Consider the following 16,581-nt stretch of genomic DNA (forward strand, 5'->3'; position numbering starts at 1 on the left):
CATCAGTAGGCCCAGTAAACCTGAGTGTACTGCCTCTGCTGACTTTTTTGGGAGTCTGAACCACTTGCCAAGAATCAGATAACTGCGTAGACCCTCTTGCCTAGCACTCGTATTACCTTAGGTAAAGACAGGGCCACCAGATTTATGCAGCAGTTTTGAGTAACTTATGTAGCAAGAAAACTGCAGCATTATGCAGCCCTTTTTGAGACACTATTACTTAATTATTTAGTCATTTTAAAACTTAACACTGATCATTATTTGTACCTTTTTTAGTACCAGTTTAACACCCAAATAAAGAAATAAGCAACAAAGATGAGCTGTCAACCTTTACAAAGGACTTTCCATTGAGCTGCAACACGTGTTGCTGCATTTTCTTAACTTTGAACCGTTTGAACTAGAAACTTTTTTTTTTTTTAATTTGCAAGTTGTGCTTCAGATGATGGTTTACGTGGCAAATCTACAACTAAGGTCGCACAATCTCATAATTTTAGTGGGCCTGGGTAACTGTAGGCAGGCTGTTAAAGTAAGCCCTCCGCAACTCACCTGCAAGGTTGGTTATCTACCACACTCTTGCCTGGGCTGGTCTATGGGGATGCTGTTGCAGTTTGTTGCTTCACCCCCTTCTTTGATCTTTCTCTCTCATGGTCCCCAGCACCACAATCCCATGCTTCTCTGTCCACGGGTTGCCCATTACATACATGCTTTCTCTGTACTACTAGGTCACGCTGAGTTTAACTAACTGCACCAATGTGACCCGCTCGGAGATCTCCCAGGAAAGAGGGGGTCGGTTATTTTAATTATTTCAAACCGCCCAATAAATGCTACATAAGAATCCCAGTTCACCATGCCTTAGCTAGACAAAATGCCTCTTACTGTTGCACAGTGAAAAAGGAATAGTGTGTAGCCTTAACACTAAGGTCACAGCTAATTTCAAGAGCTATAGGTAGGGCATACAGGCCAATCCCGTGCGACAACCCAGGCTTTCGATGAAACCTATTCCTGCAGCCGTAAACCTGTTAGCAATCCATACTTTGGGTTCCGTACTGGCGTTCTACTTGCTGAAAAGCGCTTAAATGCTGTGTCAGGGGTAGTAAGCGCAATAAAAATAAAATTACTAACCTGATACGCCCGGTACCATGTTCCATCAGGTGCATGCCTCTTGGAATTGGCAGCCAGAACTGTATTCTGGGCCCTTGGAAACTAAGGGTAAATCATCATGGCATTGTAACTGAAGTTAACTTTTGATGATTGACACAAACCTTGTGTTGTAATCTACAGGGCTGAGCCGGGATGCCTTAACCATGCCGCACAGAGTAACTTGCTTAATACCTTTGGATGATTTATGATTAATGAACCTGCTATTAGGCGCTTAACCCAACACTATTGTACAGTTCTCAGGGAAGGTGTGGAGAGGACACACTTCAGTTTTAACACCTGCTTCTCGATTAAGCGTGGGAAGTTAACCTGCAGAAGACTATCTATGGTTTCCGCAGGGCCCCTGTGACCGAGTTAGAGTTGGTCTTCCTTTTCGAAGACTGCACCTTCTTGAGCAGTTACAAGACTGTTGACTGTGCTCATGCTGTTTTACGTTCTGGATCATGCATCCTATGTGCTGTTGCACAGCAACATCCATCGCTCTGGCAATAAAGGCTGGATATAGAAAGAAAACGTCTAGGGGCTACAGTACTTGCCATAAGTAAGAAACAACAGTTGCAATCTGTAAGGAAATGCCTCCTTGGCATGGTTACCCCCTGACTTTTTGCCTTTGCTGATGCTATGTTTTGAATTGAAAGTGTGCTGAGGCCTGCTAACCAGGCCCCAGCACCAGTGTTCTTTCCCTAACCTGTACTTTTGTTTTCACAATTGGCACACCCTGGCATCCAGGTAAGACCCTTGTAACTGGTACCCCTGGTACCAAGGGCCCTGATGCCAGGGAAGGTCTCTAAGGGCTGCAGCATGTCTTATGCCACCCTGGGGACCCCTCACTCAGCACAGACACACTGCTTGACAGCTTGTGTGTGCTGGTGAGGACAAAACAAGTAAGTCGACATGGAACTCCCCTCAGGGTGCCATGCCAACCTCACACTGCCTATGCAGTATAGATAAGTCACCCCTCTAGCAGGCCTTACAGCCCTAAAGCAGGGTGCACTATACCAGAGGTGAGGGCACCAGTGCATGAGCACTGTGCCCCTACAGTGTCTAAGCAAAACCTTAGACATTGTAAGTGCAGGGTAGCCATAAGAGTATATGGTCTGGGAGTCTGTCAAACACGAACTCCACAGCACCATAATGGCTACACTGAAAACTGGGAAGTTTGGTATCAAACTTCTCAGCACAATAAATGCACACTGATGCCAGTGTACACTTTATTGGAAAATACACCCCAGAGGGCACCTTAGAGGTGCCCCCTGAACCCTTAACCAACTACCCGTGTAGGCTGACTGGTTTTAGCAGCCTGCCACACTCGAGACATGTTGCTGGCCACATGGGGAGAGTGCCTTTGTCACTCTGTGGCCAGTAACAAAGCCTGCACTGGGTGGAGATGCTATCACCTCCCCCAGGCAGGAGCTGTAACACGTGGCGGTGAGCCTCAAAGGCTCGCCCCCTTTGTTCCAGCACCACAGGGCATTCCAGCTAGTGGAGTTGCCCGCCCCTCCGGCCACGGCCCCACTTTTGGCTGCAAGGCCGGAGGAAATAATGAGAATAACAAGGAGGAGTCACTGGCCAGTCAGGACAGCCCCTAAGGTGTCCTGAGCTGAGGTGACTAACTTTTAGAAATCCTCCATCTTGCAGATGGAGGATTCCCCCAATAGGGATAGGAATGTGACCCCCTCACCCTTGGGAGGAGGCACAAAGAGGGTTTACCCACCCTCAGGGCTAGTAGCCATTGGCTACTAACCCCCCAGACCTAAACACGCCCTTAAATTTAGTATTGGAGGGCTCCCCTGAACCTAGGAACTCAGATTCCTGCAACCTAAGAAGAAGACTGGCGAGCTGAAAAACCCTGCAGAGAAGACGGAGACACCAACTGCTTTGGCCCCAGGTCTACCGGCCTGTCTCCCCACTTCGAAAAGACACTGCTCCAGCGGCGCTTTCCCCAGGACCAGTGACCTCTGAATCCTCAGAGGACTGCCCTGCTCCTAGAAGGACCAAGAAACTCCTGAGGACAGCGGCTCTGTTCACCCAAGACTGCAACTTTGTTTCCAAAGGAGCAACTTTAAAACGACTGCGTTTCCCGCCGGAAGCGTGAGACTTGCAACTCTGCACCCGGCTCGCCTTGTGGAGAACAAACACTTCAGGGAGGACTCCCCTGCGACTCCGAGACTGTGAGTAACCAAAGTTGTCCCCCCTGACCCCCCACAGCGACACCTGCAAAGGGAATCCCGAGGCTCCCCCTGACCGCGACTGCCTGACTCTCAGATCCCGATGCCTGGAAAAGATCCTGCACCCGCAGCCCCCAGGACCTGAAGGATCGGAACTCCAGTGCAGGAGTGACCCCCAGGAGGCCCTCTCCCTTGCCCAGGTGGTGGCTACCCCGAGGACCCCCCCCCCCCCCCCCCCCCCCCCCCCCTTGCCTGCCTGCATCGCTGACGAGACCCCTTGGTCTCCCATTGATTCCAATTGGAAACCCGACGTGTGTTTGTACACTGCACCCGGCCGCCCCCGTGCTGCTGAGGGTGTACTTTCTGTGCTAACTTGTGTCCCCCCCGGTGCCCTATAAAAACCCCCTGGTCTGCCCTCCGAAGATGCTGGTACTTACCTGCTGGCAGACTGGAACCGGGGCACCCCCTTCTCCATTGAAGCCTATGTGTTTTGGGCACCACTTTGAACTCTGCACCTGACCGGCCCTGAGCTGCTGGTGTGGTAACTTTGGGGTTGCTCTTAACCCCCAACGGTGGGCTACCTTGGACCCAAACTTGAACCCCGTAGGTGGTTTACTTACCTGCAAGAACTAACAATTACTTACCTCCCCTAGGAACTGTGAAAATTGCACTAAGTGTCTAGTTTTAAAATGGCTATATGTGTTTTATTTGAAAAGTATGTGTTATTGTGATTATTCAAAGTTCCTAAAGTACTTACCTGCAATACCTTTCATGCAAAGTATTACATGTAGAATTTGAACCTGTGGTTCTTAAAATAAACTAAGAAAATATATTTTTCTATACAAAAACCTATTGGCCTGGAATTGTCTGAGTGTGTGTTCCTCATTTATTGCTTGTGTATGTACAACAAATGCTTAACACTACTCCTTTTGATAAGCCTACTGCTCGACCATACTACCACAAAATAGAGCATTAGTGTAAGGAAATGCCTCCTTGGCATGGTTGCCCCCTGACTTTTTGCCTTTGCTGATGCTATGTTTACAATTGAAAGTGTGCTGAGGCCTGCTAACCAGGCCCCAGCACCAGTGTTCTTTCCCTAACCTGTACTTTTGTATCCACAATTGGCAGACCCTGGCATCCAGATAAGTCCCTTGTAACTGGTACTTCTAGTACCAAGGGCCCTGATGCCAAGGAAGGTCTCTAAGGGCTGCAGCATGTCTTATGCCACCCTGGAGACCTCTCACTCAGCACAGACACACTGCTTACCAGCTTGTGTGTGCTAGTGAGGACAAAACGAGTAAGTCGACATGGCACTCCCCTCAGGGTGCCATGCCAGCCTCTCACTGCCTATGCAGTATAGGTAAGACACCCCTCTAGCAGGCCTTACAGCCCTAAGGCAGGGTGCACTATACCATAGGTGAGGGTACCAGTGCATGAGCATGGTACCCCTACAGTGTCTAAACAAAACCTTAGACATTGTAAGTGCAGGGTAGCCATAAGAGTATATGGTCTGGGAGTCTGTCAAACACGAACTCCACAGCACCATAATGGCTACACTGAAAACTGGGAAGTTTGGTATCAAACTTCTCAGCACAATAAATGCACACTGATGCCAGTGTACATTTTATTGTAAAATACACCCCAGAGGGCACCTTAGAGGTGCCCCCTGAAACTTAACCGACTATCTGTGTAGGCTGACTAGTTCTAGCCGCCTGCCACACTAGAGACATGTTGCTGGCCCCATGGGGAGAGTGCCTTTGTCACTCTGAGGCCAGTAACAAAGCCTGCACTGGGTGGAGATGCTAACACCTCTCCCAGGCAGGAATTGTCACACCTGGCGGTGAGCCTCAAAGGCTCACCTCCTTTGTGCCAACCCAGCAGGACACTCCAGCTAGTGGAGTTGCCCGCCCCCTCCGGCCAGGCCCCACTTTTGGCGGCAAGGCCGGAGAAAATAATGAGAAAAACAAGGAGGAGTCACTGGCCAGTCAGGACAGCCCCTAAGGTGTCCTGAGCTGAGGTGACTCTAACTTTTAGAAATCCTCCATCTTGCAGATGGAGGATTCCCCCAATAGGGTTAGGATTGTGACCCCCTCCCCTTGGGAGGAGGCACAAAGAGGGTGTACCCACCCTCAGGGCTAGTAGCCATTGGCTACTAACCCCCCAGACCTAAACACGCCCTTAAATTTAGTATTTAAGGGCTACCCTGAACCCTAGAAAATCAGATTCCTGCAACAAGAAGAAGGACTGCCCAGCTGAAAACCCCTGCAGCGGAAGACCAGAAGACGACAACTGCCTTGGCTCCAGAAACTCACCGGCCTGTCTCCTGCCTTCCAAAGATCCTGCTCCAGCGACGCCTTCCGAAGGGACCAGCGACCTCGACATCCTCTGAGGACTGCCCCTGCTTCGAAAAGACAAGAAACTCCCGAGGACAGCGGACCTGCTCCAAGAAAAGCTGCAACTTTGTTTCCAGCAACTTTAAAGATCCCTGCAAGCTCCCCGCAAGAAGCGTGAGACTTGCAACACTGCACCCGGCGACCCCGACTCGACTGGTGGCGATCCAACACCTCAGGAGGGACCCCAGGACTACTCTGATACTGTGAGTACCAAAACCTGTCCCCCCTGAGCCCCCACAGCGCCGCCTGCAGAGGGAATCCCGAGGCTTCCCCTGACCGCGACTCTTTTGAACCTAAAGTCCCGACACCTGGGAGAGACCCTGCACCCGCAGCCCCCAGGACCTGAAGGACCGGACTTTCACTGGAGAAGTGACCCCCAGGAGTCCCTCTCCCTTGCCCAAGAGGAGGTTTCCCCGAGGAATCCCCCCCTTGCCTGCCTGCAGCGCTGAAGAGATCCCGAGATCTCTCATAGACTAACATTGCGAACCCGACGCTTGTTTCTACACTGCACCCGGCCGCCCCCGCGCCGCTGAGGGTGAAATTTCTGTGTGGACTTGTCCCCCCCGGTGCCCTACAAAACCCCCCTGGTCTGCCCTCCGAAGACGCGGGTACTTACCTGCAAACAGACCGGAACCGGGGCACCCCCTTCTCTCCATTCTAGCCTATGTGTTTTGGGCACCACTTTGAACCCTGCACCTGACCGGCCCTGAGCTGCTGGTGTGGTGACTTTGGGGTTGCTCTGAACCCCCAACGGTGGGCTACCTTGGACCAAGAACTGAGCCCTGTAAGTGTCTTACTTACCTGGTTAATCTAACAAATACTTACCTCCCCTAGGAACTGTGAAAATTGCACTAAGTGTCCACTTTTAAAACAGCTATTTGTCAATAACTTGAAAAGTATACATGCAATTTTGATGATTTGAAGTTCCTAAAGTACTTACCTGCAATACCTTTCGAATGAGATATTACATGTAGAATTTGAACCTGTGGTTCTTAAAATAAACTAAGAAAAGATATTTTTCTATATAAAAACCTATTGGCTGGATTTGTCTCTGAGTGTGTGTACCTCATTTATTGTCTTGTGTATGTACAACAAATGCTTAACACTACTCCTCGGATAAGCCTACTGCTCGACCACACTACCACAAAATAGAGCATTAGTATTATCTATTTTTACCACTATTTTACCTCTAAGGGGAACCCTCGGACTCTGTGCATGCTATTCCTTACTTTGAAATAGCACATACAGAGCCAACTTCCTACAATTAGTATTATCTCTTTATGCCACTATCTTACCTCTAAGGGGAACCCTTGGACTCTGTGCATACTATTCCTTACTTTGAAATAGTGCATACAGAGCCAACTTCCTACACAATCCTTCTTGCTTTGTCTCATACATTTCTGTATAAAGAAACCACTGTGAGGACATCCGGGCAGCCAGCACTTGTTCCCATTCCTGAGTGCTCCCTCCCACCCCCACCCAAATTCACTGAGCTTGTGCCTTGGTGCGCACTGTAAATCCCTAAACCACCCTAAGTTTTGCCTATTCCTTTGCGCACCTTTCTCCATACCCAAGGCCTCTGTGGCCTTTAATAGTACTGAAGATATCTGCCACCAACCCTGTCTGCCAACAGTTGTTAACTTTAAGACTTCTGTATACACCCACTGAATAGATACTAGAATCCATGGACCACTGTCTAAACAATTTCTCCAGTTTGAACCTCAAAACAATCAAAAATGCAGAAACGTGTGTAAAACAAATAATGAACTATTTAATTCACCATTTAAAAAAAATAAAAAATGAAACTACAAATGTTAATTTTAATGGAAACTGAGTTTTTCCAAATTTTAGTTGCTTTCTAAGAGACTGAGCAAATGACCCGATTGCATCACTTTTTTTCTCTTTCCTATTTCATGTTCTTTTGTATTGGTTCACAGCAGTGCTGCTTCAGTTGAGAACCGAAATTGTCAATACTAGATTACATTTGCTGTACTTGCACTGCTCCCACAAATCAGAATTAGAGATCAACTTAAATATTGTCATCCAATTTAAATTTTTCACATCTGCAGATTGCTTTAAAACTTTCAGTGTTGCTTTGTTTATAATTTATTGAATGTGTTAATATTTTTTTAAAACAATTCGGACCACCTAATCAGGCTTTGCAGATCCTAAGGTCTGTGGATCACCAGTTTAAATATATATATATATATTTTTCAACCTCAACGCAGTCTTCGAAGCAAAGCACTCTGGGTGCTGGTGTAAGGGTCAAGACCACGACCCTTAATATAGAATCACACAAGAGAAAAACACTGCACTATATATATAATATATATCACTAAAGCATGATGTGGTAGTGCATTGTCATTTACAGGCAGTCATTTTCCATTGAAAAGGCTACATGCTTTCTGACTGACATGCAGTTTTACTGATAACACTATGTAGCGTACAAACAAGGTGTAGAAGTCCGGTTTCAGCAAATATATATACATCACCAAGTAAAGTATTCTGATTTGTTTTGATCCTATTAAAATCTTTGTATCCATCACACTTCAGTATTACAAAGCTTTCCAAACTACTGAAATTCATCTTTAAATATTTGTGCAGTTCATTTGCAATCTATTTAAATGTTGTGTGCCCAGCACCATTGTCAAGTGGTTCAGGCAAAGCACCAATGGTAAATTGCCCAGAAAGAAATGAGTGCTCGGAAGAGATTTCTGGACGCAACCCCTAGATAGTGGAATAATGCACAGCATGTGAATCCTGAAATTTCTTTGAAGCTGAAAAACTACTACTACCGGTAAGTAAACATTTTGTCTTGAATCTTCTTTCGGATTATACCTGTCAAAATAGGTATAACCGATGCTTAGGTTCCAAGGACAATCTATCTGACTCAATACCACATTGCCACTCAGATAAAGTATATTAATCTTGTCTATAAAAAAAAAGAAAAGAAAAATAGAACAGAAAAAGTGTGAGAAATTCTCAATGTTTATCTTTGGTGTTACATTGTTTGCCTTTCCCCTCTCATGGATTCCATATTTTCAGAGTCCTCCATTGTGGAGTTTCTTCATGCTCTTTCGATTCATTTGCACGAGGTTCTCCTACTATATTACCAACTTCTGCCATTGAAAGTTGTATACCCAGTGACTGGGCTGCTTCCTGTGCTTTTGAAAAGTGGTGGTATTTTCGTCAGTTATCAAATGCAATACCGAACTGTCCTGTGGTACTGGACCTGTTATGCTCAGGACTTTTCTGGTATCCCCTGGAACTGTTGGCATTGCAATAGTGTGGCAGGTGTAATATCCTTACATGAAGCACATCCCTCATCTTGATATGAGATAGTATCTGTGTTACCAGGTGCCAGAAGAATTGCTTTTCTGTTAGACCATCTAATTGTACCAGGGCATCTTTGGGCATTTTCATCCTTCTTTGTTTTGGTCGTATTCTGTGAGCTGTTTCGATTGGAATATCCAAAATGGTCCTCTACCAGTATTGTTGAAGAGACCAGTCACAAATGTGACTGTATCTGAGTTGGTTCCCTCCTCTCCTTAACCAAATCTTGTACGCTAATCTTGTCCCTTCAGGATCTGTTTTCATTGACCTGTTTAAGGATTGCATACGAAGACTAAGTCATCTGTTGACATCTTATGTGCCCTTCCATATATTCTATTTTAGCCTCCACCTCCACATTTCTAGAGCTGACTGATTGAACATCGTGTTGGAGAGACAGTGTCTTTCCATTTCTGCCTTCAGGTTGTTGAGGTTTTGCTGCATTTCTGTTCAGTCTCTTTTGTCATGCCTTTTTAGATTGCTGGAGGCTAGACAGAACAGCCTGCCACTTGAGGCAGTCTGTTGGTTGGGAGCGCTTGGTCTGCTACTTTGAGGATGTGTGAGGGCGGATGGGAAATAAATGACAGCACAACTTTGTTGCTGGTTTTTTTTGGTAGCATGTCAAAGTTTTCATAGAGAAACTACATTTGTATACACCAGGTGGGAACAAGATCTGTGAAAGCAGATCAGGCCGTGGTCCTTTCCGCAGTTCATATGCCCCCATTATTACAGTGGTCTGATCATAGCTTAAGTGGCAGCAGTCTGAGGGCCTAGCTAAGTATCTGTCTTAATTCTCAATTGCACAATAGTAAGCAGCCCCTGGGGGTTAAAGAGCGCAGTGATTATCCCCAGTTGCTAGCCGCATCTACCCAACCACAGACACATTCTTAGGTGCTCTAGACTTTTGTTTGGCAGCTTCTATTGAGTAAAACTATTGGTGGCCAGTGTGCTTTCAAATGGAGATCCAGGCTCTGGGGCGGTTGATATGGAGCCTTGAGTAAGTAGACCTAAGTATGTTGTGCCTGTTCCATGCGGCTGCCCCATCTTACTTGGTATCGGAGTCCCTCTTTTCCCTTTTCAAGGGTGGAACATGGGAGCTATATCACTGTGGTGCCTCTTGTGTGCATCTTGGTGAGAACTCGATTTTCTGCTGCTGCAGTATATTCTGGCCTCTCATGCATGTGCTTTCCGGCCATATTGTGCACCAGGTGTCTTGGCTGCAGGCCAGCATCATTTCTGAATTTGGTGACAGGCAGAGGGGTGCTTTAGGGCATATGTCTGGTACCATATGGGCAGGGACATAGCACAAAATGGTCTGACAGTGATTACATTCTTGTAATATTGTGCTCTGAGCTTATTTTTCAGTATTTACCTTGAGATTAATACTAGTTTTGTACTTCATCACCCGTTTGGCACTAAATAGCATAGACCCACAACCTTGTAACGTTCTGTTCGCTAGGTTTATTTTTGACACTGATTTGCAGTTTGCGCTTTTTACCCAGTAATATCCGTCTAACATAAAGCATTTTTTTTTTCTTTTCAGAACCCCCCGTCCTGTTATTGTGGAACCTATGGAACAGTTTGATGATGAAGATGGGCTTCAGGAGAAATTCATTTTGAAATCTCAGCAGTATCTCAAGTATGCTTTATCTTATAATGGAATGCGATGCATAGTTTAATGCTTTGTGATTTGTTTCTTATTTCTTTGTCTGGTGCGTGAACTTTTCCTTTCTGCAGTGTTGAATGGGTGGGATATGTGTTTTAACAGGTGTGTTTTAGGCTGGAGGTTTCAGCTGTATGCAGCTGGTTGATATTTTAAAACCAGTGTGGTTCCCCCACCTCCTTCTCTATTTTCAGCTTGTCCTATAACTTAATGGTCTGCATGTGTGTGTGTTTGTGTTTGTGTGTGATACAGATTCACACCAAATTGCAAAACGGTCCCTTTTTGGACCAGGATATACCTTTGCACCAAATTTGATGTAATTCCGTTCAGTAGTTTCAGCGCTATTGCTGTTCAAAATCCCTATGGAAAATGAATTGAGAGAGTGTTTTGGGACCCCGCCCCTGTTTCTCATCCCCTGTTTGACTGATCACCCTGAAACCTTCAGACAGCAGCTGACGTGACTGGCAATATTTTTGGGAAAACTTCATGAAGCATTTTCAACCTGTGCAAAAGATATAGGCAGATTAAAAAATGCCTTAAATGGTGGCCGCAGCTAGGTGATGGGTGTGTGTATATAATTAAAAATCTCTCTCTCCCTCTCTCTCTCCCTCCCTCTCCTTTTTCTCCCCCCCCCCCCCACCCCCATGTAGGCTATGACCAATATCCTTGAGAAATAGATCAACAAAAACCAGCGCTGCACTCTCGTCAACTTGAATACCCAAATAGATTTATTTGAAAGCAATCCTCCACCAACGCGTTTCAGCCAACATGGCCTTGCTCACGGTGTCAAGTGTGTTAGCAATAACGACATTAATTACACTGCCTTTTATCCCTTCATGGGAATTCTGGTGTGTTAATATTATTTTATTCAAGATTTCGAGTGAAATTTAACTTCCATCATTAATTCACAGGGCACAGTCCATGCTCAAATGAATATTTTCTGTGTAAACATCGCTTTCACTCAATTGAGTTTCTTCTCACTCACAATTTATTATATAGCAGTTCATCATGTTATGTATATCAGACACAATCTTCATTAAGTTCACAAACCCTTCCACCAACAAGGTTGCATCGGCATGAAGGGAAAAATTAGCCAGGGTCCTGTACTCACCAATCGTGAGGCTGACCCTGACATTGTTCATGTTGCAGGAGAAAACACCAGGCGAATATTTGCTACATTTCGGTTATCCCTCTGGACTAAAGTTTGGAGAGTCTGCAAGTGTTCTTGCTAATGGGAAGATTTGGAAAATGAAGTAAGTCTTGCTTTGAGAACTAATGTAGGGATATGTCAATATGCCGAGGTCACGCAGGAGCCAGGATCTTGCCGCCTCTGACATGAGAATCAAAGAAAGAATATTACATGTGTTGAGGAACAGCAGAGATTTGTTTCGAAGCATGGTGTAGCTTACAGGATCTATGATCTGCGCCTGTATCCACCATCCCTTTCTGGAATGTCCCTTACAACTTTTTATGTTGTATTTTCATGTGAATAAAACATTAAAATAAAGAATATCAATCTAAAGGCAGCTTAATTTCTTACTCTATTTTGATGTGCCCAATTTACCTGAAGATAGCCTGCAGGCTGTCAGACTGTGAGGGAAGTAGGTCTCCGTGGGGCAAAATGGTGGAAGTGAAACAAGTGCCTTTGGTTTTTATTACTGCTTCTATTTCTGCTGTAAGGGAAGGGAATTTAATTGTAATCTCTCTAGCCTTAACCAGTGTACCACCTCTACTGCCTCTTGATATTGGGTTGTTTATTTGAGGGGGTATGGGGAGCAGATTTTCACTCTTTCGCAGTTGATTCTTTAGCAGTTGATAAAAAATGTCTCTCTCAATTTATCTACTACAGTCTAACCACTGTGCCATGTTAAGTATCAAGGGAGTCTTACTCTGACGTCCAGCGTCTCTTCAGACTGATCACTTCTTCCCTGGAGCCTTTAAAATCCTCAACCTTTGTAATTCTGCCTATCACAGGGTCTGAACTTAAAACCTTATTCTCCTGAAAGATCAAAGCAGCAGTTTGTAAGAGATGCCATTCCCTTTCATTTGATCAGATAAGTCTTTTCCACAATGATGTGGATATGATTACAGTATACAGTAAAATACTTTTTTAGCACTGCTGGATCACCCAGTCTTTTTGCGGTTTACTTTCTTCTGAAAACAAAAACAAACAAAAAAAGTCCATGAAAACCTAGGTTCAAAGAATCAGATTCTAACAGATTTCAGAATTGCAACTAGAAAGATCAGATCAATGCTACTCATCAATGAAACTCAGTTTAGAGCCTTCTAACCAGTACAGTGCTTGGACCGTGACGGCAGTCGATTTTTTTCCAACTTGCTGGCATGAATCTGGGAACACTGACACTTTAAGAAAGTACAGTCTAAAATTAGTTGTTTCAACCCCACAAACAATCGCTAGGGTGGAGAAAATCTTTGAAGATCAAGAGTTTAAAACGGGACAGTTGGATATATATGAAATCCTCTACTACAGTTTATCAGCGATATCCAGAAAAGTAGGCAGATTTTAGAGTGAGGAAACAGGCTAAATGTCAAAAATAAGCTAAAATATGCACAGCAGAAACCCCCCCAAGAAGGGTGGTAATCTTACAAAGGCATTTCTGAAAATGTTTGTTTGGGAATGCTGTGCGGACCTTTCAGGAGTCTCGAACTTTATTGGCCACGATCCTTTATTTCAGGAGGTGTGAGGCCATCCATCGTCCAGTGCTTAATCAGCTCATTTGCTACCACACACAGCCGAAGCTCCTAGTTGCCGCCCGGGCCCATCTGAGCCTGTGAAAGACAGTGCTACGTAGTCTTGTTGGCCCTTTCTCTTAGTTTGTTACCTTGGCTACTCAGACTTTTATACGAACACGGGGGAAATGTAATCTGCAAATTTAGCAACACAAAAGGATGATGGACGGAGTGTTGAAACTTTTCAAACACTCACCCCCAGTCCAACGATGGATTAAACCCAGATCTGTGACCGGGGGTGAGTGTTTGCATTGTTCAGCACTCCGTCCTTCATCCTTTTGTGTTGCTAAAGTTGCCTTAAGTGGGAAGGGTATGCCCAGACGTGGGTCCCTTGCTCACTGTGCCACTGGATTCAAGCTAGCCTGGCTGATGAGTGAAACCCTGAAACCGGTCCCAGGATGCTTGTTTCCTGTTCAGGGAGGACCTGGCTTGGTAGTTCGGTCTGGACTGTTCCCATGAGGGAACAGGGTCAAGACTGATTTGCATATGGCTGGGTCCAAACTGGGGTGGCATGGTGAGCAAAATAACGATCGATTAAACCCAGATCTGTGAGCCAGTATTATTGATTTTATATAGCAGCTAACAACAAGAGTAACATCAGTGCCCCAGATAATATTTCACCTACTCCGTTGTGTAGTTCAGTGCAACAGTATAAATGTTCCATCCAGGTAGAGTCTTTTGACTTGGAGAAGTATTAAAAATTACAGATTGTTTACCCCTGAAGGGACTTAAGTAATCACACAAAAATATAAAGCTACAGACGTTAGGGTTCAAGTTGCATTTTACATCAAGATTGCAAGTAATTGGCAGCAGTGTAAGTTTAGACTACTTTAAAACATTGCAGTAGATACAGTATCATTTTATGTAGCCCATTGTATCCTAAAAGTTCAATGTATGGGGGGGTGCATTGTGATAACATTTCAGTTGGCCCACAAAAAGACAGCACAGATAATACAAGACTCCAAAGTTAACATTGGTCATTACATAAATCTACACGGAACATTGTAGGTGCCCTAATAAATGTAAGAATTTGTCAGATTAGTCAAAGAACAAGTCATTTGAAGGCATCTTTATACGCTATGCACGTACCACTCTTCAACGGTGGAATGGTGTATATGCTCATGGACCAATGTAATTTGCAGGGGACATTACATATCAAGTGTTGTAATTTTCTAAGGCAAACTACTGGACTAAATTAATCTCTGAGATACTGATCCAAGGCAATCTACTTTGATTTCACTTGACGTGTGTCTGTATTGTCAACTTTCTAGAGATTATTACACATTTGTTTGGTTGCTTGCTGTATGATCTCATTTTCCATGTGGTGTGAATATGGGGAGTAATGTACCACAGTTGCATTAGGAGTTACATAACCAACTCTGATTTTGTTGCATAATTTGAAACTTATTCACATAGAGGTAAACATGTGTTCGATGGCATATGTTGCTGCAGATTCACATGTTTGGCACAGTCCGCTGCCTGGTGTTGGGCTCGGAGTATTACAAGTTGTTTTTCTTCGAAGAAGTCTTTTTTGGTCACGGGACCGAAGGACTCCTCCCTCTTCGGCTCCATTGCGCATGGGCGTCGACTCCATCTTAGATTGTTTTTTTCCGCTGTCGGGTTCGGACGTATTCCTTTTCGCTCCGTGTTTCGGTTCGGAAAGTTAGTCAGAATCTCGGAAGAAAGCGTCGGTATTGTTCCGTTCGGTATCGGGATAGTTAGGTACATCGACACCGATCATCGGAAGACTTTGGGGTAGCTTCGATTCCCCCATCGGGGCCTGGTCGGCCCGACCGCGTGCGACATCGAAGCCGATGGAACGGACCCCGTTCCGTTTCTGCCCAAAATGTCACAGTAAGTATCCTTATACAGATCAGCACTTGGTCTGTAACTTGTGCTTGTCCCCCGAGCACAAGGAGGATACCTGTGAGGCCTGTCGAGCCTTCCGGTCCAGAAAAACACTCCGGGACCGAAGAGCCAGGCGTCTACAAATGGCGTCCACGCCGACAAAACAACGTTTCGACGACGAAGAGGAAACATTCTCGGTTCCGGAATCAGAATCCGGAGACTCCGACGTCGAACAACAGCAACAAACTGTGAGTAAGACGTCAAAGTAAAACCATCGACAAAACGAAAGCCCAGGGGACGCCACTGCCAACAGGCCATGGCTCGACCCATAAAACAGGCGACCCGTCGAAGGCGCCGAAAAAGGGCACGCCCATAGCGAAGACACCCGACTCCGGTCGAGGGACCGCCATGGAGCAACCTTGGAGCCGAGAAAGCGGCTCCGAGAGACAAAAACAAGATACCGGCACCGAAAAACATCGGCACCGAGAATCCATGCCGAAAGGAACAAAAATTCTGTCGGTGCCGAAACCGGAAAAAGATTCTCTCTCGGCGCCGAAAAATACCACACCTTCATCCTACTCAGAGGAACAAGGAATAAGTGGCCAGATGCACAGATTTGGACAAGAGCTCCAAAGTGTAGAATCAGACTACACACAAAAGAGACTGTACATCCAGCAAGACACAGGGAAGATATCAACCCTTCCCCCAATAATGAGGAAAAGAAGGATCAGTCTCCTCAAGGATGACGCACAACCACAAGCCAAAGTGGTTAAAAAAGTCACGCCTCCGCCCTCTCCACTACAACAGGCATCGCCGGCACAAACACCGCCACAAATGCACTCACCAGCGCAAACTACCATAAGTCAAGATAATCAGGATCAAGACGCTTGGGACCTATACGACACCCCAGTGCCGGACAATGATCCAGATTCATACCCCACAAAGCCGTCACCGCCAGAGGACAGTACCTCATACTCACAACTGGTGGCTAGGGCTGCAGAATTCCACAATGTCCAACTGCATTCCGATCCTATAGAGGATGATTTTTTATTTAACACCCTCTCGGCTACACATAGCCAATATCAATGTCTCCCAATGCTACCGGGGATGTTACGGCACGCAAAACAAATTTTTGAAGAGCCCGTAAAATCAAGAGCCATCACCCCAAGGGTGGATAAAAAATACAAACCACCACCCACAGATCCAGTGTTTATTACTTCGCAGTTACCACCTGACTCCGTAGTAGTAGGGGCAGCTCGCAAAAGAGCAAATT

General features: G+C 45.6%; 1 protein-coding gene across 1 annotated transcript in view; it reads left to right on the forward strand.

Moving 5' to 3' along the window:
- The window catches only part of PSPC1 (paraspeckle component 1), a 360,968-nt gene that overhangs the window by 36,740 nt on the left and 307,647 nt on the right, over positions 1-16,581 (forward strand). The window contains exon 3 of the mRNA XM_069202288.1: positions 10,590-10,685. Coding sequence (XP_069058389.1) covers positions 10,590-10,685 — 96 coding nt within the window. The remainder of the gene's footprint in view (positions 1-10,589; positions 10,686-16,581) is intronic.

This window comes from Pleurodeles waltl, chromosome 8 (genome assembly GCF_031143425.1).
Source record: "Pleurodeles waltl isolate 20211129_DDA chromosome 8, aPleWal1.hap1.20221129, whole genome shotgun sequence".
In the NCBI taxonomy this organism is placed as follows: Eukaryota; Metazoa; Chordata; class Amphibia; order Caudata; family Salamandridae; genus Pleurodeles; species Pleurodeles waltl.